Consider the following 24,183-nt stretch of genomic DNA (forward strand, 5'->3'; position numbering starts at 1 on the left):
TGAATAAATAATTTTCATTTTTTTTAATAGAATGATTTCGGTTATCACTTTTATTTCCGTTTTAATTTTCAGCAAAGAAATCGTAAAAATAAGGAAATGGATTTATTTAGATAATGTTTATTTCCGGAAAATACCTTACTAATAATAATAATAACAATGAAAGTGGAAACTTGTCTTTCCTCTTTCGTCGGCCCCTGTGTGCGAGCGAGCGCATGGCGAGCGATTTTTCTTGGTCTCCTTTCACCGGATAAGAGAGGAGAAGAGAATATAAGAGAAGAGAAGAGCTCGTTTCGTTGCATTCCCTTGCAATTATATAATTCGCTGTTGTTTAGATTCGCTGCGGGAGCTGAAGGATAGGTGAGATTTACGTTCGAATTTCTTTTATTGATCTCTAAATTTAATGCAAGACTCTTAATGTATCCTCCGTCATGAGCCAGCTTCTTATGGATTGCATTCTTTGTGGATTTTTGATTCATTCTACTCCAACTGGATTCCTAGTTGTGGCTTTGATTTGGGTATCGGAGAAGTTGGTTATAATCAAGCATGAAAGTTACAGATTTTGGTGATGCTTGTCTAGTACAGAGAGAATCATTTCTCTATTATTTGAATCAAGATCTCTTTTTTTCCTGGACTTGGAATATCCTGTAATAGTAACTACTTCTTCTTTTTTCAAATGACGAAATTTATCTAGATGACTTGATAATTTTAGTTTCATACTATTTAATTTTGGTGATGTTATATTTCTTCTTCTTTTTGTCTACATTAGTGTTATCTTATCACTGTGGTGATCTTGTCAGGGTTACAGATAGCTCGACAACATTAGTTGCTTCATCAATTTTGTATATATGATATCAGGCCATATTTATCGACATAATTTGAGTCCATGATGATGGAAAGTTTGGAAGTAGCTGCACATGTTTTGTCTGGAACAATATCGAGCCACTCTTGTTCCACTTTACATTCAAATACTTCACCTTTCATTTCGCCCTGGAGTATTGATGGAAGAATCAGGAGGAAAAGGTGTCCTTTGCATGCGAGAGCATGGTCTAATTCCAATGTAAACCAAAATCTTTCAATGGTACGTTGGATCCTCCATTCTAACAAAAGATCGAGACATGTGATGTTGCAATGTCAACGGAATGAGAGTTCTTCTAAGATAACTAGTGAGGATGGGAACAGGTCCTGGGTGAAAGATGCAGTCAGCAAGGCAAGCCAGATTCTTAGTGATGTGAATGGCCAAACTCAAACTGTTATTGGCTTTGATGAAGGAGCTATCAAAACTGGCGATGATAAATCTTTTCTAGCTGGAACAAATGATCATGCATCTCCTAAAAGAAGGGCGAGTTCTTTTGAGGATGAAGCATGGCGTCTTTTACAGGAATCAATGGTTTATTATTGTGGTAGCCCTGTTGGAACAATTGCTGCAAATGACCCATCTGATAGCAATGTATTGAACTATGACCAAGTTTTTATTCGTGACTTTATACCTTCCGGGATTGCTTTCCTCTTGAAGGGGGAGTATGACATAGTTCGCAACTTCATTCTTCACACTCTCCAACTTCAGGTAATATGTTTGTTCCTAGCAATTCTTCAGTTTTTCTCTTCCCATATTCAGTTGGGAATTAATTATATATCATCAATGAAAGCCAATGTGTTAGGAATCATGTGATATCCAATTTCATGACAAAATATTTACAATGATGTTCTAGCTATTGTCTGGTCGCATCTTATTAACTGCTACTTGTGTTCCATAGTAATCCTTCTTAATATGTCTTAGGTGACCTCAGCATTTCCAAATTTGAATCATTAGAGATTTTGATTAAATCTTGTATTTTCTCAGCATGTCAGGTATGACACTTTAAGTTCTGATGAGGACTAGAATTTCTTTTTACCTCATTATTTATTTGGTTGGCTATTTACATTTCCTCAAGTTCAGTCAGTACCTGTTGAGTGTTGAATTTGACAAAGAAAAATGTTGAATTCAGATGCCATCAGAAGAGTTTGAGAAAAAAATAAAAAGAGTGCTTTGAATAATGAAATACAGGACCAGAAATATGAGAACTTACCATTAAATGCTGTATAGCTCAGGTCATGAATAATCTTCAGTGTTTTACATTCTGTAGAGCTGGGAGAAGACAATGGATTGCCATAGTCCAGGTCAAGGTTTGATGCCTGCAAGTTTCAAGGTGCGAACTGTTCCACTGGATGGTGATGACTTTGCAACTGAGGAGGTATTGGATCCTGATTTTGGAGAAGCTGCCATAGGTCGTGTAGCACCTGTTGATTCAGGTAATCTAATTGCACAGAGATAATTTTGCTGAATAATATTGTTCATGTGCTAACTGGTGCTATGTTAATTGAGATTCCACTGGTGAACTTGCATCCAGGATTATGGTGGATCATACTGCTTAGAGCATATGGAAAATGCTCTGGGGATCTGTCAGTTCAAGAGAGAATTGATGTTCAGACTGGAATTAAAATGATTATGAAGCTTTGTCTGGCTGATGGCTTTGACATGTTCCCCACATTATTGGTCACAGACGGCTCATGCATGATTGATCGCCGAATGGGAATTCATGGCCACCCTCTGGAAATTCAAGTAAATCTAAATGCTTTCAATATGACTCCTTTTTATCCCTTCTTCTAGTTGAGGTAGTACAAGGATACTTGTTTAAGGCTTTAAGCCATTAACTATTTAATTTACAAGGGCTCTAGTGCTAAAATTGTTCCAGTAAATTTTTGTGTTTTAGCAATTGGAGCATGAGACTAAGAAACTTAGCAACATATTTTCTAGTACATCTTGCCAAAACAACCCATTCACAACTTTTGAACCGAGAGTAATCTATACGTATATCTTGCCATTGAGTGGACATCTTCAGGTGTTATTGTCAATTTCCATTAATTATGTACGTTCATCTTGTTTATGACTCTTTCTGTAATGTACAAGTTCAACAACACAATATTCAGACATTTTTATGCCTATCCTTTGTTCTTTTTTATGGCTGTAGAAGTACTTCTATTTGGATAGATATTTGCTTCCTGAGGTGTATTGATGCTATCATTTATAACTGCAACAGTACTATCTTCACAAAAGTTCAATCTGAAATTCAGCACATAAGTGCCTCCCCTGAGTCTTTGCATGTTTCCTTTTCCATTTCAACTTGGGTACACATAAAGATCTAGGACATTAAAAAGTATCAATTGTGACTTTCAAGATATCTTCCTAGTTGATAATTATTATGGATCCAATATTTGGTTTTGGGTCAATTGTAAAGTATCTAGAACCTCATTTGTAGTAGGAAGAAATCTTCTTTTTAAAGGATTAATATTAAAACCCTGTTTCTCTTCTAATTATGATATTAATAAACAAGGCTACACATTCTTGCAGGCACTCTTCTATTCAGCTCTCTTAAGTGCACGTGAGATGCTTGCGCCAGAAGATGGATCAGCAGATCTTAGTCGAGCATTAAATAACAGGCTGATAGCTTTATCATTTCATATTAGAGAGTATTATTGGGTTGACATGAAAAAAATCAATGAGATATACAGATACAAAACAGAGGAGTATTCTTATGATGCTGTCAACAAGTTCAACATCTATCCGGATCAAGTTTCTCCATGGCTAGTTGAGTGGATGCCTGATAAGGGTGGCTACTTTATTGGTAACCTGCAGCCAGCTCACATGGATTTTCGATTCTTCTCTTTGGGAAATCTGTGGTCTATAGTAAGCAGTTTAGCTACAACATATCAATCACATGCCATTTTGGACCTGGTTGAAGCTAAATGGTCTGATTTGGTGGCAGATATGCCATTTAAGATATGTTATCCTGCTCTTGAGGGCCAGGAGTGGCGAATCATTACCGGCAGTGACCCTAAAAACACGTAAAGTTTTGAATTTTTCTTCCTCAACTCATTTCAAGTCTATTTCTGTCTTTTGCCCTTTTCTTACCCTTTATATTGATGCAGGCCTTGGTCATATCACAATGGAGGCTCTTGGCCAACATTACTTTGGCAGGTTAGATGTTGCTTTACCAGCTGGTTATTCTAAAGTGTCTTTTCTGAATGGTTTTCTGTAGGCATAATTGGTTTTTAAAGATGAATATAATTTCAGTTCCATAATTGATGTACCTGGTGGATACTTTTCATATCTTTCTTGCACAGTTTTTATGGCTGGCAGGGATTACCTGTCTTACTTTTGGTCTTGTTCTTTTTTAGTTTTTTCATTTGCTGAAACAATTGAATCCTACCATCTCTGAGCAACTTCACTAGGATAAGGCCTTTTTGACAATACTAACTTTGCCACAGCTGAAAACAAGTAGTAGCTTTTGGTGGAATTGCAAAAAATCATGGCTATTCACAAAACATAAAGTTGTTAATTAAACTCTTTCATGTAATATGGCCCACCTACTAGCTGTGACATTTATGCATCACTTGGATGGCCATGCTGCGCAAACTGTTATTACACTGCACTAGAATGTGAGGGAGATTTTCATCACAATGAGTGTGCTTGATGTTCCTAGTTAAATAGCAATAGTTATAAAAGTCAACTTTGTAAATTTTCTTCTTCTTGATTTCCAATGTATAATACTGCATTGGGCACTAATAAATTGTGGACGTGCAAATCTGGCCAGGATGTAACTCTTAAGTCAAAAGGTTCATATATTTGACTCCAGACCTGGTTGTACATGCGCACATGTTCACATGATCATGCCCAGACATCCATATTTGTGTTCCTTTGCTCACAGAATGTATTGTAGATAAATGTTAGGCAAGGTTAAATCACCTAAAATTCAGAAAGCCAATGCACATTGGGAAAGATTGCACACACAAACTTCCTGCGAGATCTGCCAGTTGTGATTCAATATTTCTGACCTTTCTCTAGCTAATTTCAGCTCACAGTGGCATGCATCAAGATGAACAGGCCAGAGATAGCAGCAAGAGCTGTAGAGGTGGCTGAGAAGCGTATAACAGCAGATAAATGGCCTGAATATTATGACACAAAACAAGGACGTTTCATTGGGAAGCAAGCTCGGCTTTATCAAACTTGGTCTATTGCCGGATTCCTTGTGGCAAAGCTACTGCTGAACAAACCTGATGCTGCTAGGAGTCTATGGAATGAAGAGGATGCAGATATCATCAATGCGTTGAATATCATGGTCGACTCCAACCCACGGAGAAAACGAGGTAGGAAAGTACTAAAGAAGACCTATATAGTATGAGATGCTGCATACTCTTTGCCTGGTACTTTGGAGCTTTTAACAATGGCGTGAGTAATTTGGAAAAGGTTTGATGTAAATAATTTATATCAAATGTTTGATCAAGAAGGAATGCCTTCTCTTGGATGCAGTTATTTCAGATGCATCCACTATTATAAAATTGTATATATACACATTCTTTCATATTTATATCTTTGGGTCTTTTGTTTTAGCTTCTGTATTTATTGTGTTTGACTCTGTGCACGAGTGCTTTTGTGTCGTAGACATTGAATTTTGTAATGCTGGATGTTTTACATTCTGTCACTGGAATCATGCATCTGAACAGTTCTATAACTGCAGCATTTCACATGCGAGGTGAATAATTCATTCTCATGAAACTCCTCTTCTATGTTTTCTTATTGCATCCCGTAGTAAGCTTATACTTCTAAGAAAGGAGGGGTTGTTTGGCAGGAAGTTGTCAGCTTGTAACTGTTATATTCAACTCAAAGGATAACTTTGAGCCATTCATAACTAGTGACTGCAGTTTAACATCACTCCGATGGTCTGCCTCACAAAGTGTCAATTACTTCAAACTGACTAAAATTCCATGAGGTCCTTTCCAATCAAAGGGAGCTCAAGTGAAGAGTGCAGGGCCTTTTCCCTACATTTCATTCAGAGTGATAATCGAGTATTTTATCATCACTTGGAGAAATATAGTTTAACCAGCAGATAAAAGTCCGTGTGATTGAACGCTCTCCCTTCAATCATATTCATTTTAGTAATAAGGCGAAAGACCTCATTGCAATGAAAAGATCGCCATTTACAACATTAGCTATTAATTTCCACAGGGGGTAATGAAAGGACAACGAGGGCAACCAGGGCTGAGAACAGTATCTTGCTAAAAAAGCTCGAACTCCACATCCTCTCCATTAGACCTGAAATCCAGACACTTACCTTCCTTTTTCTTGTGCACCACTGCTGGAGTTCCGCCGTCATAGCTTCTCGGTGTTTCAGGCGGTGCAGCGCAACGAATCAAGGCCCAGTTCAGACCTTCAAAAAAGCGGTGATGCTTGATCTCGGCGGCCCCTCTGACTGATCCTAGCCTATTCTCTGGATCCTTTTGAAGCAATCCTCTGATCAAATCTCTGGCATGAGAACTAACAGGTGGACTTTCGGGAAATCTTAGGCTGTTAGAAACAACATTGGCCAGTGTTTCATCATTTCCAGGTCCCTTGAAAGGAGTTCTACCAAACAGTAGTTCATAGAGGAAGATTCCTAAGGTCCACCAGTCCACAGCGCTTCCATGTCCGTCTCCTCTTATAATCTCCGGGGCTAGGTACTCATGGGTCCCAACAAAAGAGTTGGAGCGAGCATCCGTGGGCTCCACGACAAGCTGTGGAAGCGGACTGATCTGGTTGCCTAAGTCAGATTTGGGCTTCCGCGTCTTGGATGCAGTTGAAGGCACTAAACGTGGTGTGAAGCAAGAAACCTGAACCCAAGATGGCTGAAGGCAGAGCGGGTCAATGCAGCTATTCTCTGCACAAGGTCCGGACAGCCTCTTAGCAGCCTCTTCTCTGCCTAAAGTTGAGGACCTGAGCAGTGTAGGACTCACTGAGCACCTGAGAGACAGGTCAAAATCAGAGAGCATGATGTGGCCATCTTCCCGCACAAGTATGTTTTCTGGTTTCAGGTCACGATAAATCACCCCTAACATATGTAGATACTCCAAAGCTAGGAGTACTTCTGCAACATAGAACCTGAAAAGTAGTTTGCAAGATAAGTCAAAAGTTATAGAATGAAGCATGATGAGGATAGTAACCAAGAACATAAGATGCATACAAAAATTATTCGACTTTCTACATTCTAAATTCAATAAAAATCAACATTGTCAATAATATGAGTAAGTCACCAAAACCAGAACAAATGTGTAAATGTGCAAGATATTTTTGTTTTCATGTCTACACTTTCACATCACCTTTAATATCTTCTTATTACCAGCAACAACGCATTTTTCAAATCTTTTTTGACCAGCTAATAGGCGCCACATGGAATTAATTGTATAATAAAAGGTTAGAAAACCAGTTATTGGAATCAAAGTACATAGTTTGCTTTAATAGATTAGTTAATTTTAGGCAGGTACAATTGTTAGAGAGTAGCATAGCCCCAAATACTAGATTAATGCTAAGAGGCTATTTTCACAAAATGCACAATAGCAAGCATGAAGGGAATTTAGTATAAAGAATTTATGATACCATTGCAACCTCTGATCCTGAACCCACCATACTAAAGTGAGCAAATGGTACTCCATTGACAAAGCTACTCTGATGTAATATTCAGTTGAAGCAACCTACCTGGCAGCTGCTTCAGAGAAACTCCGGCCAGGTTGTTTTTGTCGAAGCACATGCAGATCACCACCAGGACAGTACTCCATAACTAAGCATGATAGGTTATCTGTCGTGAAATGGCAATAAAGAGTTGGAAGAAATGGGTGATCTAATATTTGCAGTATCTCCCTCTCAGTTTGTGCTCTCAGCATCTTTTTTCTACTAATTAGGAACTCAATATCCATGACCTTCAATGCAAATAAGCAATCTGCACCAATCAGCTCAGCCAGATATACAGTCCCAATATCTCCACAACCAAGCCTTTTGAGAAGCTTAAAATTCTTCAATCCTAAAATTCCTTGCTGCATCACAATATGGCGGATAGCTTCCCATCTGATATCTTTTGACATGTGAGGCCTACCGCCGTTACCACTAAAACCACTGTGGCTATCATCACTAATGCTTGTGCTGCAACTGTAATCACCAATGCTACTTTTAGAGCTTTGGGAGCATTCGCCTTTTTCTCTTGATCGTGAGCATTCACTTGTTTTTACAACAATCATTCTACTAACACCGCAGCCGTTTGGATTTAAAGCAGGTTTTGTGGCATCACATTTAGTTTCGTCCATGCCTACAGACGCAATATCTTTCTTATTGCTTGATGCAGGAGAAACAGGTTCTTCCTGAGTACTTGATTTAGATTTCTTAGGAAGAGAACTAGGTATTGAAGTTGGTTCTGGCTTCACTTTCTTTTTAGTGCAGGATTTGTTCCTAAATACTGGCTTCACCAGGCGTGGACTCACTATAGGCTTCGTTGAGCTACCACCTGCCTGGGAGCGGGCACCAGAAGCTTTTGCATCTGCTTTTCCTTTTTTCCCAATTCCCACTGCAGCACTATTGTTGCTGCTAGTTTCTGTTGAATCATCATTAATCACATCTTGGATTCTCACCTTTGAGACCTTGGCTGCAGCAGAAGATAGTGAATGTGCAGAAGAAATTGTACTTTGATTACTTGATTCGCTTGCTTGACTGCTTTCAGCTACCTTTCTAGATGAATCCACCGCAACTTTTTCAGGCACAAGGGATATCTCCATCAAATTCCTTTTTCCCTCATCTTGCGTTTCACTGGCCTGAACCACCACAGATGCATACAGCCTTTTAATAGTTCCAGCTTCTGATGCACCAGATAGTCCTATTGGCTTTGACATTCTCTTCATGGCAGCCATCTCTGAGGCCTGGGAGATGCATAACCTTCTTAGTGCCTGTTTCAAGGTTACAGATTCTGATATCCCAATTCCTGATGCTTGAGCTATCCCGACTTTAACTGGCTTCCTGTAGGAATTCTTCTGCAGCAAGTCAGCACCTGCTTGACAATAAGGACCACACGCTCTAGACGAGGTCCTCATGTCGATAGCTTTAAGAAGCCTATCAAGGTCATCTTCCACAGGATAATCAATTGACTCACCATCTTGATCCTCTACTTTCACCTTCACACGAAGTGTACTAGACCCATTAGACCGAACCACCTTTAATTCTTCATTTGACTCAACAATCTCAGAAATACAGCCAGAAGATCCCATCTTCCACGATAACTCAAAAATCCACCTCAACAAACTAACCTAGCAACAAGTCATAAATTCAGCAGCTAGCCCATCTCCAAGTGAAAATATACTGCTGTTAAAGTGACTTGACAAACAATATATTTTTCTCCAATGATTTTGCCTAAGCATACTGAATCTTATACTTGGAAAACCTGCATAACAATTAGCCAGATTAAAATAAGCCATGATCCTGCAAATTGAGATGGCAGTTCATTGTAGATAAAGCAAGTCTTACATGAAAAATCTCATGGACAAAGAAAGAAAAAGCCTATTAGATCTTACATATACTAAGCAATTATCTAATCTTCACGAAGAATTTAAAATTTGAAATGAACCAACTAGGGCACATATGATCATCTTGAATAAGAAAGACCAGTTTGGCTAAATAAGATCCTTGATTTCCACAAATCCTCAATGTTACTAGTGTTCTACTACAATCCAGTCAGCCGACAAAATACAAACATGTTCACTTGCAAATCCATAAGCCACGCAGTTCACTTTTAAGGTAAGGATACAATTATAATCCTTAGATGCCAATTTTCTTACTACAGCATGAGCACCACTAGTGCAAGGAACGAAGGGAAACATCATGACAGAAGCTTTTATGACTAAACAAATCAAGCTACTGTAATGTCCTTAGTGACGCACTAGTAACATATTAAACAACTTTCTATCTTGGCCAACATGATGAGAAACTAGATTTCTAACTTGAGCCACCGGAAAGAGTGACTAAAGGGAAAAAAAGATTTCTGCACAGTCATCATATTGCTCTCCAACATTTGAATCTCTAATAAGTCAAGTCTACACCGACAGATTTGGTTAACCCAATCAAGCTCTAATAAAATTGCCAAGTCCACACTAACTACTGTTGATTCCGGCTCATTTAATTGCCTTTAGAAAATTTTGATAAGTAAAATAAACAGGAAGATTATAGGAACCCCATAAAACATGTAGAAATATCCAAATAATAAAATAGCAACAAAAGAACTAAATCGGACTAAAATTAATCGGCAGTGATTTGCATAATTGACGAGATTAAAAAGCACGATTTCCCCCCTTCCAACAATGAACTGATTCGAAGCGGATCACACCAACGCAGCACCAATAATCCCATTCGGAACTTAAAGGAAAGCAGAAAACGCATCAAAATTAACAACGAAGGCCGAGAACCAAAAGAAACCACCATGTCGCCATCACCTTCCACGAACTTAATGCGGACAAAAAATAAACTTTAAAAAGGAGAAAAGAAATAATCAAAGATATGGGCCACACTGCCAAAATCACCCAGCGAAACCAGTTCAAGATCTCAATGCAGGCAGATCGAAAAGCGTAAGAAAAGGAGGCATTACCACCACACATAACGCAAATGCCGCGATCGATACGGATCGGAGGAGCGATCCAAAGACGACGCCTTCCGCAGAGAGCTCGGTGAGATTCGCGGATCGGAGAGGAAGAAGGGTTTAATTAGGGTTAGGTCGCGGTGCGGTGTTGGAGGTAGGAGACGAGAGCGGCATAAAAAGCCAATGTAATAATTTTTCTGCGCTTAAACAATCTAAAGAAGACGTATAAAAGAGGCTGCCGTTGGAATTTTAGGAAACTTAAAGGGCCAAAAAGATAAAATAATATATATTTTTTGACAAAAGATAAAATAATAATAATAATAATAATAATAATAATAATAATAATAGTTATTAGAAAAGGGAAAAAGGTGGTAGGCGGAGAAAAAGAGAGAGAGAGAGAGAGAGAGAGAGAGGAGACATCGCCACAGCATTTCCCCCCATGGCCATGAGGGCATGGCCCCCCACCGAATAAAAAGGGTCTGCCGTTGGAAATATTTACGACATCTGCCACTATCTTAATTTTACTCATGAGCAACTCGTGTGTTGGTTCGTTCGCCCCCCCCAAAATTAAACTTTGGGGCCCACCCCATATGAGTTATAGCCTTCACTCACTTGGCTTTGGATCCGATTGAGATCCAACATACATGCGGATAAAATAAGTTTCACTATGGATTAAACTAATTGGTTTCAACTTTGCTCGCTTGGTATGTGACAAAAGAAGATTAATTACAGGAAGTGGCATCATTTATTGAGGCATTAAATGAAAAGTGTGATTCCTGGACTGGGGAAAATCACTGTCACTATGATAGCTCTAAGTTCCAGAATCTGGTAAACAAGTACCTGATGCTTGCATTGAAGTGAAGTGAAGTGAAGTGAAGTGAAGTGAAGTGAAGTGAGGACAAGGCATTTAACCATCTCTGGCATCACAATCTCGGATCTTTCATTCTTCTTTCCCTCCTAAAACTTTTTATTTTCTTTTATTCAAAACTACACCAGATCCAAAGCCTAATCTTCCAAGGAAGGGTTTAGCCGTAATTACGCTGCAATGGTGGGGACTTTGTTACGGGAGGCAATTGGGTTGTGTTGCCAACCTAGCAATAATTGAGTATAATACTATTAATCTATTATGCCTATCCCAGTAATAACTAATAAGAGAGGTAGGGATAGTTTCTGGGAGACAGACAGAGAGAGGGAGGGGGGTGTATAATATATATTATGAGTTATTTTCGACCTAGTGCAGATCATGAAACGGATAGTTCGCGCAATCTTAAAGATTCAACCTACTTGCACTTAAAGCCATATTAGTCTATTCTAACTAAACTTTAAAAAAATTAAGTACACCATAAGTTTAGTGATTTTGTGATTGCAACCATTATTGAACTATTTATAATCCAATGCCTTTACGGACTCAATTTTATATGTTAAATTTAAAAAGTTAGATATAACTGACTAAATATTTTTAATTTTTAGACACACACTAACTAAATGTACCAAAATACTTCTCAAGAAAAATATTTTTGAAGTACTTTTTAGGAAAAGCTTATTGACTCATTTTTTATTCAACTATTGAAGATGTCTGATACATAAATTGAAAAAATAAATATGACAGACAAATTATTGCAATAATAAAAATAAGACATCAAGTCTTATGACACACATAAGAAACAATATGAAACACAATCTTTAATATTCACATGAGCAAAAGTTGTAAAGTTAGATTATGGCTCCGTTGCGATTTGACAGTCCAAGGCACACAACTTTGCAAATCCTAAAAAAAGGCTAAAAAGGTAAAATTCTTTACCTATAATAAAAATAAAATGTGAGAACATATGCTTTGGGAGGGAGTATAACCTTGCAATTTGCATGCTAACTCAAAGCTATAAAGACCCCCACCAAAAAAAAATCACCTCATAATTTGCTTGATGCCAACCTGCATCCGAGAACCACGCACTCTGTTGACATCACCATGGCAATGGTTGGCTGTCATAGCAAGACAAGTGGGAGGTCGAAGAAAAGCCCTCCACAATTCCCACCCATAGATCCGTTCCAACAAGGAAACAACCAAGCCAGACAAGAGAAGTGATCAAGAGAACAAAGATAAAAGGGGAGAGAGAGAGCTACTATAGTATGAAAAGGAGGAGGAAGGCAGTGGTGGCAATACATTTGTAGCAGTGGAGGAGGGAGAGATGAGGATGATGCTAGATAGGGGTGTAAACGAGCCGAGCCTGAGCGAGCTAGCTCCGACTCAGCTCAACTCAAATCGAGCTCGAGCTTAAATTGAGCCTATCATCAAGTCTCATTCAAGCTAAGTCAGATCGAGCCCAAGCTGAGCTAAAAAAGAAGAAGAAGGAGGAGGCGGTGCATCATGGCTACTGAAGGAGGAGGAGGAGGCACCGCGGCGGCTTGCTTCTGCCAAAGAAGAATGAGGAGAAGGAGGGGCGAGGCACGTAGTGGCTTACCGCTGTTGAAGAAGAAGAAAGAGAAGGGAAGAAGAAGAAAGCCGCTCCCAAAGAAGACAATAAAGAATAAAGAGGAGGAGGAGGAGGCGTACCGCGGTGGAAGACAAGATGGCATCGGCGCATCGTGGTGGAGGATGAGGCGAGGATTTATACTGATCTTATCGAACCAAGCCTGAGCAAGCCGGCTCTAGCTCAAGCTCGAGCCCCTTGTCAAGGTTGACAACCCTATTGTTAGATGAGATGAATGTCGACATAGGAGGAAAGTGAGATGGGCCTCATGGTGATGAGAACATCTTGGAGGCAAAGCGACCAAAGAGGATAATAGTAATAGAATATGTCGTAAAGAAGATGGAAGGGAGAGGGATGAGTCACCGGTAGTGGGGAGAAGACCTCTCACAAGGAGGGGAGAAAAGAAACTACAATCTTGGCCAAACTCTCTGCTAGGGTTGGCTGGTAAAGATACACGGGTTCACTTGACAACTATATTATGTCACGCAATTATTATTCTTTTAAATTTTTCTTGAGACATAAAATTAGGCTATTAGTGTCACTAAGACATGTGTAAATAAGACATTTTAATTGATATGAGGTGTTTCTTTTGTGGGCCTTCTTATTCAATTCATGGCAAATACATTGGTTAGAGAAGAAACGAACAGTCCACCCAACAACCTTATGACAGCTCGGCCATGCCCCATTCTCCCCAAGAGTAAGTATAGATCTCCAGAGATTGCTACAAACAGGCAATCATAGAATGCCAACTATTTGGACTGCTCTCTCTTCCAGCTAGGTTAGGGCCCAGCCACTTGACTATTAGCATTTCAATTCTTCAAGTAAACCAAGTCCATCATTTCCTGGGGCAACGCAAATAACAAATCCACACCTCTAATAAATGCTCAAGTAAGACACAATTATCTAGATTTCAGAATACCTACTGTTCTACATGAACAGCTGTTTGCCTCCAATAAGCCACTAATGTATTTTAGCAATTTTTGTCTTACTAACTCCTCTCATGGCAGATGTTGATCGGCGATTTAATTTCCTCTGTGCACGTTATGATTGATATTTAATAAATATTTTATCTAATCGTTATATTGTATTATCTGGTATCATTGTAATTTCTTTTTATTAATTATTCAATATATTCGTTAAGTCTAGCTATAAGCCTATGATCGATTAAAAACAAACTTATTGCTTAGAGTAATTGGGGAGGACTCTAAATTTGCAATTGATCCAATGAAGGGAGAAAAAAAAAAGATAATAAAAAGTTCTACAAAGTTAGCTACAGGATTGCTGTCCATCATTCAATTTGATGCTTGGTTAATATATATATATCCACTGGTGTTGTGTTTTAATAAGTAAAGCTATATTTAGGCATGGGACCTCAGGAATCTTCCGAAATATTGATAGGTTAGCAGTCTTCATCTTTACGGTACAAGAAGCTTTTGGAAGGATTAGCTACTTCAACTAACTAATGATTCAGACTAAGTGGTATTATCTATCAACCAAGATACACTTACCACCATCAGAGTTAATTAAATAGATCGGAACCAACCGACCCAATGCGACGGATCCTCTACGTACCCACCTGTAAGAATATTACCTACAGTCCGAATATGTGGCGATCTTCATCAAGATTTTGGGCTTCAAGAAGCCCCACAGTAAAGCCCATCCGTACTGTAATAGATATTGGGCCTGGCCCTTAACTCAGGCCTGTCGTAAATGCCAATATCTATGTTTTTGGGGGGTGAATATTTTGAGTCCCTAATGTTATCAGTTTATTCTATACTAACCATGAGCTTGTGTTGTAGATTATTTATAGGTTAGACATACATAAATTGTATACACAACTCTGTTTATATGTTATATGTATATATGTATATGCAAGTCGTAACTAGTGATATATATACTGCTGGAGTTGCAGTTAGTGGGGAGTAGGAAAAGTGTTTTTAAGTTGGATAATTTATCGGAACATATTGTCTCCTTTTATCTTCTTCGATTCAGAAATCAGAATTAGATATGGAGATATCATGACCGACCCGTGACTTTGTAGTTGGGAAGGCCGACAGGACGAAAGGTTTCAAACCAAAAAAGCAGGACAACAGTGGGTTTGGTTTCCTCATCATACGCCAGCATCATAAATAATCATCACCTCTCTTCCTATTCTCTCTATTATTATTTCGTCAAAATAAACAAATAAAAATAAATAAGTGGCCAGCACTACTCGGCAGTGTAGAAAAAAGTTGGAAATACTAACCAAGTTTTTTAAGTTAATAGTTGAGAGAATCTATATAATCATCAATATTCTTCTTCTTCTTCTTTTATTCCCCCCCCCCCCCCCCCAATCTGATGATGATTGTTGCCTATACTCCAACACATGCTTTCAAAAGAAAGGTCTACTTACAAAATGGTGGTTGCTAAGTAGGTAGTTAGTCTTAATTGTTTTCTTGTTGTGAGAGGGGGAACATTCGGTGGACATGTAGATGATACTAAACTGTATTCTTTAAAGAATAATCGCTTACCACTATCTGCAAATGCACCAAAATTAACATGAATGAAGGACCCAAAATTATGCTGCTTGTTAGATAAAGAGTCCAACATCGATTGGATGCATGTCAGAAAAATAAATATACATATATGAAACTAGAATTTGTAGTAAAAAAAAATATATTAATGGCAAAATTTTGATCATTTGGATTAATTAATTAATTTTTGGGTCTAATCTGATGGCCTGGATGTAAAAATAGAGGAAGATTCCCGTGAGAAAGAAAAATAGTGTGATATAAATGCAGGCTCAGGTGGGCGTGGCAAACCACAGGACTCATCGGCGTTACCCGCCAAATGGTCAATTGCTCCCGACTCCCACTCGCTTAACGTGTTTCCACACTCAATGTTGCCCTTCTTCACTGTGGACATTCCTAGATAGACGGAACCAGTAATTTATATATATATATATATATTAAAAAAAAAGGTATTTAAACACCTGCACGAAGGATCTTAAGAGATCCCGCGGCGTAGGGTAAACGACACTCGGTGTGTCGAGCAAAATCCGAGCCCGAGGCGCAATTCCTGCGTTCAAGGGCCCCACTTTTACTCCGCAGGCCCCGCCACTGGGCCCAGTTACATTTAGCCGGCCCAGACCCCACCCCATCTCTCTTCTTAATTGTCCACCTTCTTCAAAAACCCCCTCCCCCTCTCGTCCACAAATCCATATTCCTCTCTCTCTCTCTCTCTCTCTCGCTCTTGTCTCTGATCTCTAGTCTCCGCCATGCCTGACGACCTCGCCGATGACCTACAGAGCATGAGCTTTGGCTCGTCCACCGTCTCCTCCGCCTCGGGATCCTCGTCCTCCTCAGCCTCCGGGCCCCTCACCAAGTCCCACGCCGCCGGCGACCCCTGCCTCGACGCGATCCGACGGCTGAGGTTGCGATCCGGCACCAAGGATGGATCCCTCTCCCTGTCGGACCTCCGATTCCTGCAGCGCCTCGGATCCGGCGACATTGGGAGCGTCTACCTGGCGGAGCTTAAGTGCACCCTGGCGGAGGGATGCATGTTAGCGGCGAAGGTGATGGACAGGAAGGAGCTCGAGGGGAGGAACAAGGAAGGCCGGGCGAGGACGGAGCGGGAGATCCTGGAGATTACCGACCATCCGTTCCTCCCCACCCTCTACGCCGTCGCCGAGAACGATCGATGGTCGTGCCTCCTTACCGAGTTCTGCCCCGGTGGCGATCTCCACGTCCTTCGCCAGCGCCAGCCCGGGAGGCGTTTCTCCGAGTCCGCCGTCAGGTAGGCGCACTACTATAGCAGCTATTCACAAATATATATATATATATATATATATTAGTTTCTTTTTTCTAGAAATTTATTTCGCTCTTTAAAACGGTAGGGATACCTTTTTAATCATTGTTTTCGTACTCTATTTACTATTTCTTTCGTTTCGGGTAGTCTTATTTTTTGGATTTTAAATATTTGAGATTGGACGTGCTACGCCGCCCGGGACCGGGATATGAGAAACCGACTTTTTTCTTTCAAGGCATGTTGTGGCCACAGAGAAAGAAACACATAGAAGCGGAAATTGGGGAAGGAATATATTAGTAGACCGATTCTTTCTTTTCTTACCAAGTATTCTTCCGTAATATATATGCTCTTGCTTTATCAAGCACGAATACATCGCCACTACCGTTTTGGACTCATCCAACTACCAAAGTAACTGTAGGTAGAAAGGTGGGGGGAGGGTGCTAACAGCCGTCGATTCTACCTTCCTTTGAATCTGATGGAATTCTATCAGCCGTCGGATCATTTACTGGAGGTACAAAGATGTGATTGGATTGTAGCTCTGACTTTGACCAGACCAGCTTGGCTTCTATAGTTCCAGTAGGGATGGATCATGCACTGCCTCTTACTATCACATGTCATGTGCTACTCCATTTATTTTATGTCGTTAATTAAAGCCCGTATTATTCTTGTGGTGCCAAGTGCTCATAAGTCATTCCACCATCCAATCCTACTTCTGGGGCCTATCATGCATCGCCAAATGCTCAGGTCCACTCGAAGAAGGATTGAGATCTGATAATGGCAGTGAAACAGGGAGATGGCTATTAGTATATATACTTAATATAATTTTGTGGTGTTGGCTGGAGGTGGAAAGCATGTGTTTATTTCAGCATGCAATGCTAGCTAAACTAACCACCCTCTGCCCTGGTGGTGGTGGTGGTGGTGGTCTATCCTTTTTCTTTTCTTCTACCAATTAATCTAAAGCCAAGGAAACCGGATTATTTATTAACGCCAACCTCACGTGGACTGCCTGAAAGATTGGTTCGTATAGGACAAGTCATTGACTTCTAGTGTAATAACAAAATTCAAGAAATGCTTAGTGCTACCTTGGTAGTGCAACTACTCGATTAATTTGGATGATTAATTTAACACAACTTGCAGGTTTTACGCATCGGAGGTAGTGGTGGCGTTGGAGTACATCCACATGATGGGCATCGTGTATCGCGATCTCAAACCCGAGAACGTCCTCGTACGAAGCGACGGCCACATCATGCTCACCGACTTCGACCTGTCCCTCAAGTGCGACGACCCCACCGCCCCCACTCCCGCCCACGTTATCTCCGATCCCACGTCCCTCCCCTCTCTCGCCGCGACGGCGGACTTCGCACCCTCCTGCATCCTCCCCAGCTGCATCGTCCCCGCCGTCTCCTGTTTCCGGAGCCACCCCAACCGCCGCGCCACCCGCCGCAAAAAAAGACTCGGCAACAACCGCGGCGCTGCCGGCTTCGATCTCGAGTTCGTCGCCGAGCCCGTCGACCTCCGGTCCATGTCGTTCGTCGGGACCCACGAGTACCTCTCCCCGGAGATCGTGTCAGGGGAGGGCCACGGCAGCACCGTTGACTGGTGGACTCTCGGGGTGTTCATCTTCGAGCTCCTCTACGGGGTGACACCGTTTAAGGGATCGGACAATGAATTGACCCTCGCCAACATCGTCGCACGTGCACTCGAGTTCCCCAAGGACCCGCCCGTGTCGTCGGCCGCGAAGGACCTCATTGCGGGGTTGCTGGTGAAAGACCCGCTGAGGAGGCTGGGGTCAACTGTGGGGGCCACGGCGGTCAAGAGGCATCCCTTCTTCAACGGAGTCAACTGGGCGCTGCTGAGGTGCGCGACTCCGCCATATATCCCTCCACCGTTTAAATACAACAGCAGCCGCGAGCTGTCCTCTGACGACAGCTGTCCCGGCACGCCGGTGGAGTATTACTGACGGATCTCGACCGGGTTAAAAAAAAGGATCCGATACATTGAAAACGGGTGCCGGGACGAGCAGCCCAGCATTCAGTCAGATGCACGTGATATTGTGGGCCCCGTGATATGTCTCAAAAGATGAGTAAATCCGCGTTGGCTAACAGTGGGTGGTTTGTTAGCTTGCGCTGGGGTCGCGCGACCTGCCCCCGTGGGCTGTTTGGTGTTCCAAATATAGGTGACGTGGAACAATTAGCATGGCTCGTTCTCTCTCTCTCTCTCTCTCTCTCTCTCTCTAGTACAAATATATGTATACACTAAACTCCACTTCCTATATAAGATTACAATTCTCTTTTGGGACCAAAGATAGCACGGTTTACAGGGAGGTAGATGATGTCTCCACTTTGCAATCTTGGAACTGATGGACAGGCAGTTCGTGGAGCTCTCTTTTGCTCAGATAGTCGTCGTGGAAGAGTTTAATCAATGGGACCGCCCTCTAGTATCATTTAACATCGATCACATGAGATGATAACTTCGGCTAGCTGGAATTATAATAACTGTGTCGTTTGAGGGTTGGGTTGCTTTCGGCTAGAAGATGCCGGCATGATTAAGAGCACTGTTGCAATGAGATACGGATGTCGCCAGAAGACAATTAAGAACGTGCAATGCAAGCTGCATTTATGTGGATTCATTGTGTCGCACTTCGTTTTGATACTTATTCTAATTGATTGTGTCCAATTGATCCCTAGGTCGATAGCAACTCAAGGAGAAAATTTAATTCATTATGTCTTTCGTCTTCTTGAATTCTTTTACTTCACTTAAATAAAGAGACTATCCTAATTAAAATTACAAGTGTACCGTAATTAATTTGACTAAGAGAAAGATATATGTTTTGGATGCACATAAAAGTACACTCAGGACTAGTCTTTTAAATGGCGAACAAAGATCCGCACTAGTGAGTGCACTTAAACTTCACAATGGATGTGTGATAGTATACAGAGAGCTACATAAAAAATATATACTGCGTCAAAAACAGAGGCAGTGCACATATAAGTGTGGATTGGTTGCCTGCCCTCCAAAAGGCTCCTAGAGAGTCTATACATGGACATCAACAAAATTTGATAAGAGAGAGTCACTAGTGGTTTGTCGCATATGAGTTTTTAAATTTGCCAGTTATGTATAAGTAGGTATATTCTTTTTTGGATTGACTTATCCAATGTATTTTTCAAAATATTTTAGAGTCTATGTGCCCATATGTCTTGCATAACAGTTAATTGCTGATTAGTAAAAATGACAGAGAAATTGGAGCACAATATTTTGTTGAGAGTAGCAATTGGAGTCAGAGACTAAGACCAACATCTTTTGTGTTGATATGCAGAGGTTTAATGTTAAAAAAAATGATGTTGGTAGACAAAATATAATTCATCCTGCATGATAAAAAGATTTTCTACGTAAAGAAAGGGAGGTCAGATTAGATAAAGCGACCGACTATGTAGACTAGGCAAAAGATCATGAAGAGTTATTAGTTGGAATATAATTTTGATCAAATTGAGATATTATGATATGATACCTAATGGGATTAGGAGTATAACCTAATTTAACTACAAAAAATACATAAGCTTTGAATGCTTATATAAAAGATAGCAGATGGAATAAACTTTTAGATAACGAATAAAAACTATTTGTACACTATATATCTTGTATATTGAATTTGTCGCTGTACAATATTTTATTTTGAGAGGGTATTTAAGTATATCTTTTTGTATAACTTTATTATAATTATTTTATTCTTTTTTGGTATTTGATGAAATCAGATTAAATATAGAGTGCAAGAATACTCTGCACGACTTGTGTCCTTAAAGGAAAAGATAATCTTGCCCAATAACTTTCTTGGTAAATACTTCAATGCACCTTTAAAATTTACCGGTATCGATTTCTTGGTATCTGTTCCGAAAAAAAAGAGTATATTAGTTAAGAATATTTAATTACGTGTTACTAACTTTCCAATTTTCTTATTATACCCTTGAAGATTTTAATCATTAAATCTTCATCAAACTGATTGATAAATAATTAACTTTACGATACGGAATACTTGATAAAATATTAAGATAATATAATTGTCAAAAAATAATGTGCAAGATTATATATCTAAAAAAAATTACGTATTGAACGGTAATATCTTTCATTCATATTATATACTTAAAGATCTTAAATATTAGATCTTCATCAAAATGATTGATAAAAAATTAACTATACGGCACGAAAGAAATAGCCTACTTTCTTTTACTTGCTTAAAGCTGAATAGCAGATATATAAGAGAAGCAACAATATATATTAGGAATGAAGGTGGAATTAGCATGTTTGGGATAATAAACAGAAAAATTTAATGCCAAAGCGAAGCAACACGCTCGAATATTCGCGCAATTGCCGATCCCAAAATACACAATGTCCATATATATTCACGCGATTCCCAATCAATCCCAAAGGCCATGTGTAAAAGAGCATGTTCAAAGGATCGACGTTTTATGGGTAGTAAATGGAATTCCAACAACAGCCAGAGAGACCTGAGATCTATGGTTTATAAATGAAACATCTGACAGGACATCGGCTAAAAGAAACTCGATCCTATCATCGACTTCAGCTCCAAGTGGCTGCAAAAGAGATTGTAAATCATAGGATTGATATACACGTAACAACTATTAGTTTGAAACTCATTAGCTGCTTCTATCTAATGTGGCTTCACTCTTTAGTCTTAGACCTTACTTTTAAGTCTTTCGCTCATAGTCTACACATACTCCTTCCTATATATCTAACTGTCGAAGTTATTCACATACACCACTAATACCAAATAATTGTTGATTAAACTCCACGAAATGCTACCATAATATGTGGTATGTATATATCTTTATATGGTAGCACATGATATTTTATATATATATATATAAGCACACTTAGCACACAGCCATGCAACGACAAATAAAGACGACACAAACTGGTCCCTTAAAAAGTGCTCGCTCTTTAAGTACTCTTAACCCCACCAGTAACCATCTTCTTCCCCACGAAACGAGAAGCCTTACAGTCCGGCGCGAATAGGCTGGAAGCCGTATACTCACGTTCGCCACCCAGTACCGGCATCGCCACTCCCATCTTAGCTCTGCTCGTATAGTCTTTCCGGTACGTCTGCCCCAGAACGCCGTCAACTTCGTCGCTAAGATTGTAGAACTTGAACCTCATGTCCAGGTGGGCGTAACAATCATCCGCTGTTATGTCGTAACGGTGCACCTTCGACTCCTCCTCCGTTATAGGCACCACCGTCACCGAGATCGAGAACTTCCCTTCCGCCTCGAGATTCACGCCGTTGGTGCTACGCGTCCGCTGGATGGAGACGCCCGCGGACTTCCACTTGGCGCCTTCTCCCAATGGGAGGGGGATTGGCTTCCCGTCGAACGCGAGGTGGAGGCGATCGACGTCGTCGTCCCACGTGGCTGTCTTCTTGGCTGCCGCGTGGAGGGTGTGGGGCCCGAAGAGGATGGCGAGGGACTGGACCCAGGTGAAGTCGCGCGTCATGTTGGCGCCACGCTTGCCGATGAGGTGGGCGTTGACGTGGATGTCTGAGTCGGTGACGAGGCAGAAGTCGCGATCACGCCTGCCGTGGAAGTAGAAGGCAACTCCGTCACCACCGACGAAGCGGGGGTCCTGGCAGACTGCTCCAGGTCGATCGCAAGCTACAACAAGTTGTATAAAATCAATTGACTCCAAAACAGCTTATGCTATCTATTAAATAGACAGACAGACAGACAGACAGATAGATAGATAGATAGATAGATAGATAGATAGATAGATAGATAGATAGATAGATAGATAGATACAAGGATATGAAAGATGATCTCTCTCTCTCTCTCTCTCTCTCTCTCTCTATACATATATATATATATAACTTACTGCAGACAGCTCTGCAAAGGGTGCAGTCCATGAAACAGGAGGTTGCACACTGGTTTGGACATGGGAGCTGGACCATGTAGCAAGCGGGGAATGCCCTAATCCTGCAACGGACCTTCCTCTTTACCACTGCAGCTATTGCAATACTCTCGTCCTCCTCGGCCTCCACAGTAGCACAAAGAACAAGAAGACCAAGACACCACAATACTATGAGCTTCTTCTCCATCTCCATGATCTCTTTGTTACTAAGCTCCCCCTACTTCTTGGCTTTAATTTATAATAACTACGTACGTATGTACATGTCGTGGAATGGCACGTTATAAGCACCATCGATTCTTACTCTTTAACCGCGCGGTACTAACTTCCCAGTAAAAATGTATAAAAATTAATTAACCCACACCATTAGTACTTCGGATAATCCTCGTGAATCTGGACAAATCCTCGTGAACTAGATTGGAATATACATTATATATATAATTGTTTTAGTCAATCTAAGCCTGCTATCTTGCGAGGCACCTAAAGACTGCTGGCTGTATCATGTGTGTCGACCACGGAGAAAACAATGCAGATCGATCGATATACATAAATAATTCGCTCGCAAATCGGTCAGGTGAAAGGGAATGCTCACAATCACATGTTATCTGCACTCTGATAGGTAATTAAGGTAACTCATTCGTTTGGCTTCAGGAAAGGCATGCACCTCTCCTCATCAATTCTATATAGAACCGTACGTTAGGAAGCAGTGGCTTTATTCCTTCTAATTCAAAGATAAAGAATGGTTCATATTCTTATATTATATGACACTTTTTTTCCTCACTTATGGATTTGAGAGATCTGGACTTCAATTGGTAGACAATTTATATGTTAAAATAACATCTAGAGTGGATAGGATTAATTTGTTATCAGAACCTTTTGCTCTAGTACTACTATATTAACAATTTATAGATGATAAGGAAATGTGATTTTATATTCTAACTACTTTATCCTATCCATTTAATATATAAAAAATATTGCTAAACTAGGCTGCCTTAGGAACTTTAAATATTTAAAATTGTCTTATTTTACACTTTTTGTTTGGATTATTAGAATAGAAAAGAAGAAAGAAAATTGGCAAAAACGAAGAATATTTTATCTCTTTTGTGTTTTAAGTTTTCAAGGAGGTCGAATTTGCTTTAAAACTCCACATTGAATATGAGCGACATATTATGGAGTTGTTTGGCTTCATGTAATATTTATATTGTAATATGGTTAAAAGTCTTGTACTTTATTTTATTAAAAATTGAGAGAAAGTATTTTAAAATCTACTTAATTATAGTGGATATATATATATATATATATATATATTTATATATATAATGTTTGATTTAACAAACAGACTCACCTACTCAGAGCAACTTTGATTCCGACGGGAGTTGGTGCACCGACTCATTTAGGGAACGCGATATATATTTATTATATAAACAATTCCAAACTGGTAATCTCAAGACGAATTCAACGGCTGACGAGTCGCTGGATTATGCGTGCATCACACGCTTTTACCAATTTCAAATTAAGAATATGCCATGGCGCTTCTACTTATTTACAACAATATT

The 24,183-nt window shown here is 40.1% G+C and overlaps 4 protein-coding genes across 6 annotated transcripts; 2 read left to right on the plus strand and 2 right to left on the minus strand.

Annotated features, from left to right (window-relative positions):
• Positions 1-42: 42 nt before the first annotated feature.
• Positions 43-5,528, plus strand: LOC140771749 (neutral/alkaline invertase 3, chloroplastic). Of its 3 annotated transcripts, none has more exons than XM_073113407.1 (7): positions 43-357; positions 856-1,564; positions 2,124-2,289; positions 2,388-2,599; positions 3,389-3,882; positions 3,967-4,015; positions 4,893-5,528. In XM_073113407.1, the coding sequence occupies exons 2-7, from the start codon at positions 884-886 to the stop codon at positions 5,217-5,219; spliced, it is 1,929 nt and encodes a 642-aa protein (XP_072969508.1). In that variant the 5' UTR covers positions 43-357; positions 856-883; the 3' UTR covers positions 5,220-5,528. The 3 variants fall into 3 exon arrangements, with proteins under 3 accessions (XP_072969508.1, XP_072969507.1, XP_072969506.1); XM_073113406.1 differs by having other exon boundaries at positions 44-357; positions 806-1,564; positions 4,893-5,527; XM_073113405.1 differs by having other exon boundaries at positions 45-357; positions 798-1,564; positions 4,893-5,527.
• A 409-nt stretch (positions 5,529-5,937) lies between these two features.
• LOC140771748 (serine/threonine-protein kinase D6PKL1-like) lies at positions 5,938-10,650 on the minus strand. The gene is made up of 3 exons (XM_073113404.1): positions 10,470-10,650; positions 7,547-9,272; positions 5,938-6,952 (listed from the first exon to the last, which is right to left on the minus strand). The coding sequence occupies exons 2-3, from the start codon at positions 9,097-9,099 to the stop codon at positions 6,094-6,096; spliced, it is 2,412 nt and encodes an 803-aa protein (XP_072969505.1). The 5' UTR covers positions 9,100-9,272; positions 10,470-10,650; the 3' UTR covers positions 5,938-6,093.
• A 5,461-nt stretch (positions 10,651-16,111) lies between these two features.
• On the plus strand, positions 16,112-19,466 carry LOC140771581 (serine/threonine-protein kinase D6PKL1-like). The gene is made up of 2 exons (XM_073113132.1): positions 16,112-16,702; positions 17,852-19,466. Exons 1-2 carry the CDS (start codon positions 16,185-16,187, stop codon positions 18,672-18,674), a joined length of 1,341 nt encoding a protein of 446 aa, XP_072969233.1. The 5' UTR covers positions 16,112-16,184; the 3' UTR covers positions 18,675-19,466.
• Positions 19,467-21,670: 2,204 nt separating this feature from the next.
• On the minus strand, positions 21,671-22,823 carry LOC140771963 (uncharacterized). The gene is made up of 2 exons (XM_073113816.1): positions 22,595-22,823; positions 21,671-22,377 (listed from the first exon to the last, which is right to left on the minus strand). The coding sequence occupies exons 1-2, from the start codon at positions 22,821-22,823 to the stop codon at positions 21,671-21,673; spliced, it is 936 nt and encodes a 311-aa protein (XP_072969917.1).
• Positions 22,824-24,183: the final 1,360 nt, after the last annotated feature.

This window comes from Typha angustifolia, chromosome 12 (genome assembly GCF_048772165.1).
Source record: "Typha angustifolia cultivar Huaian chromosome 12, ASM4877216v1, whole genome shotgun sequence".
Lineage (NCBI taxonomy): Eukaryota > Viridiplantae > Streptophyta > Magnoliopsida > Poales > Typhaceae > Typha > Typha angustifolia.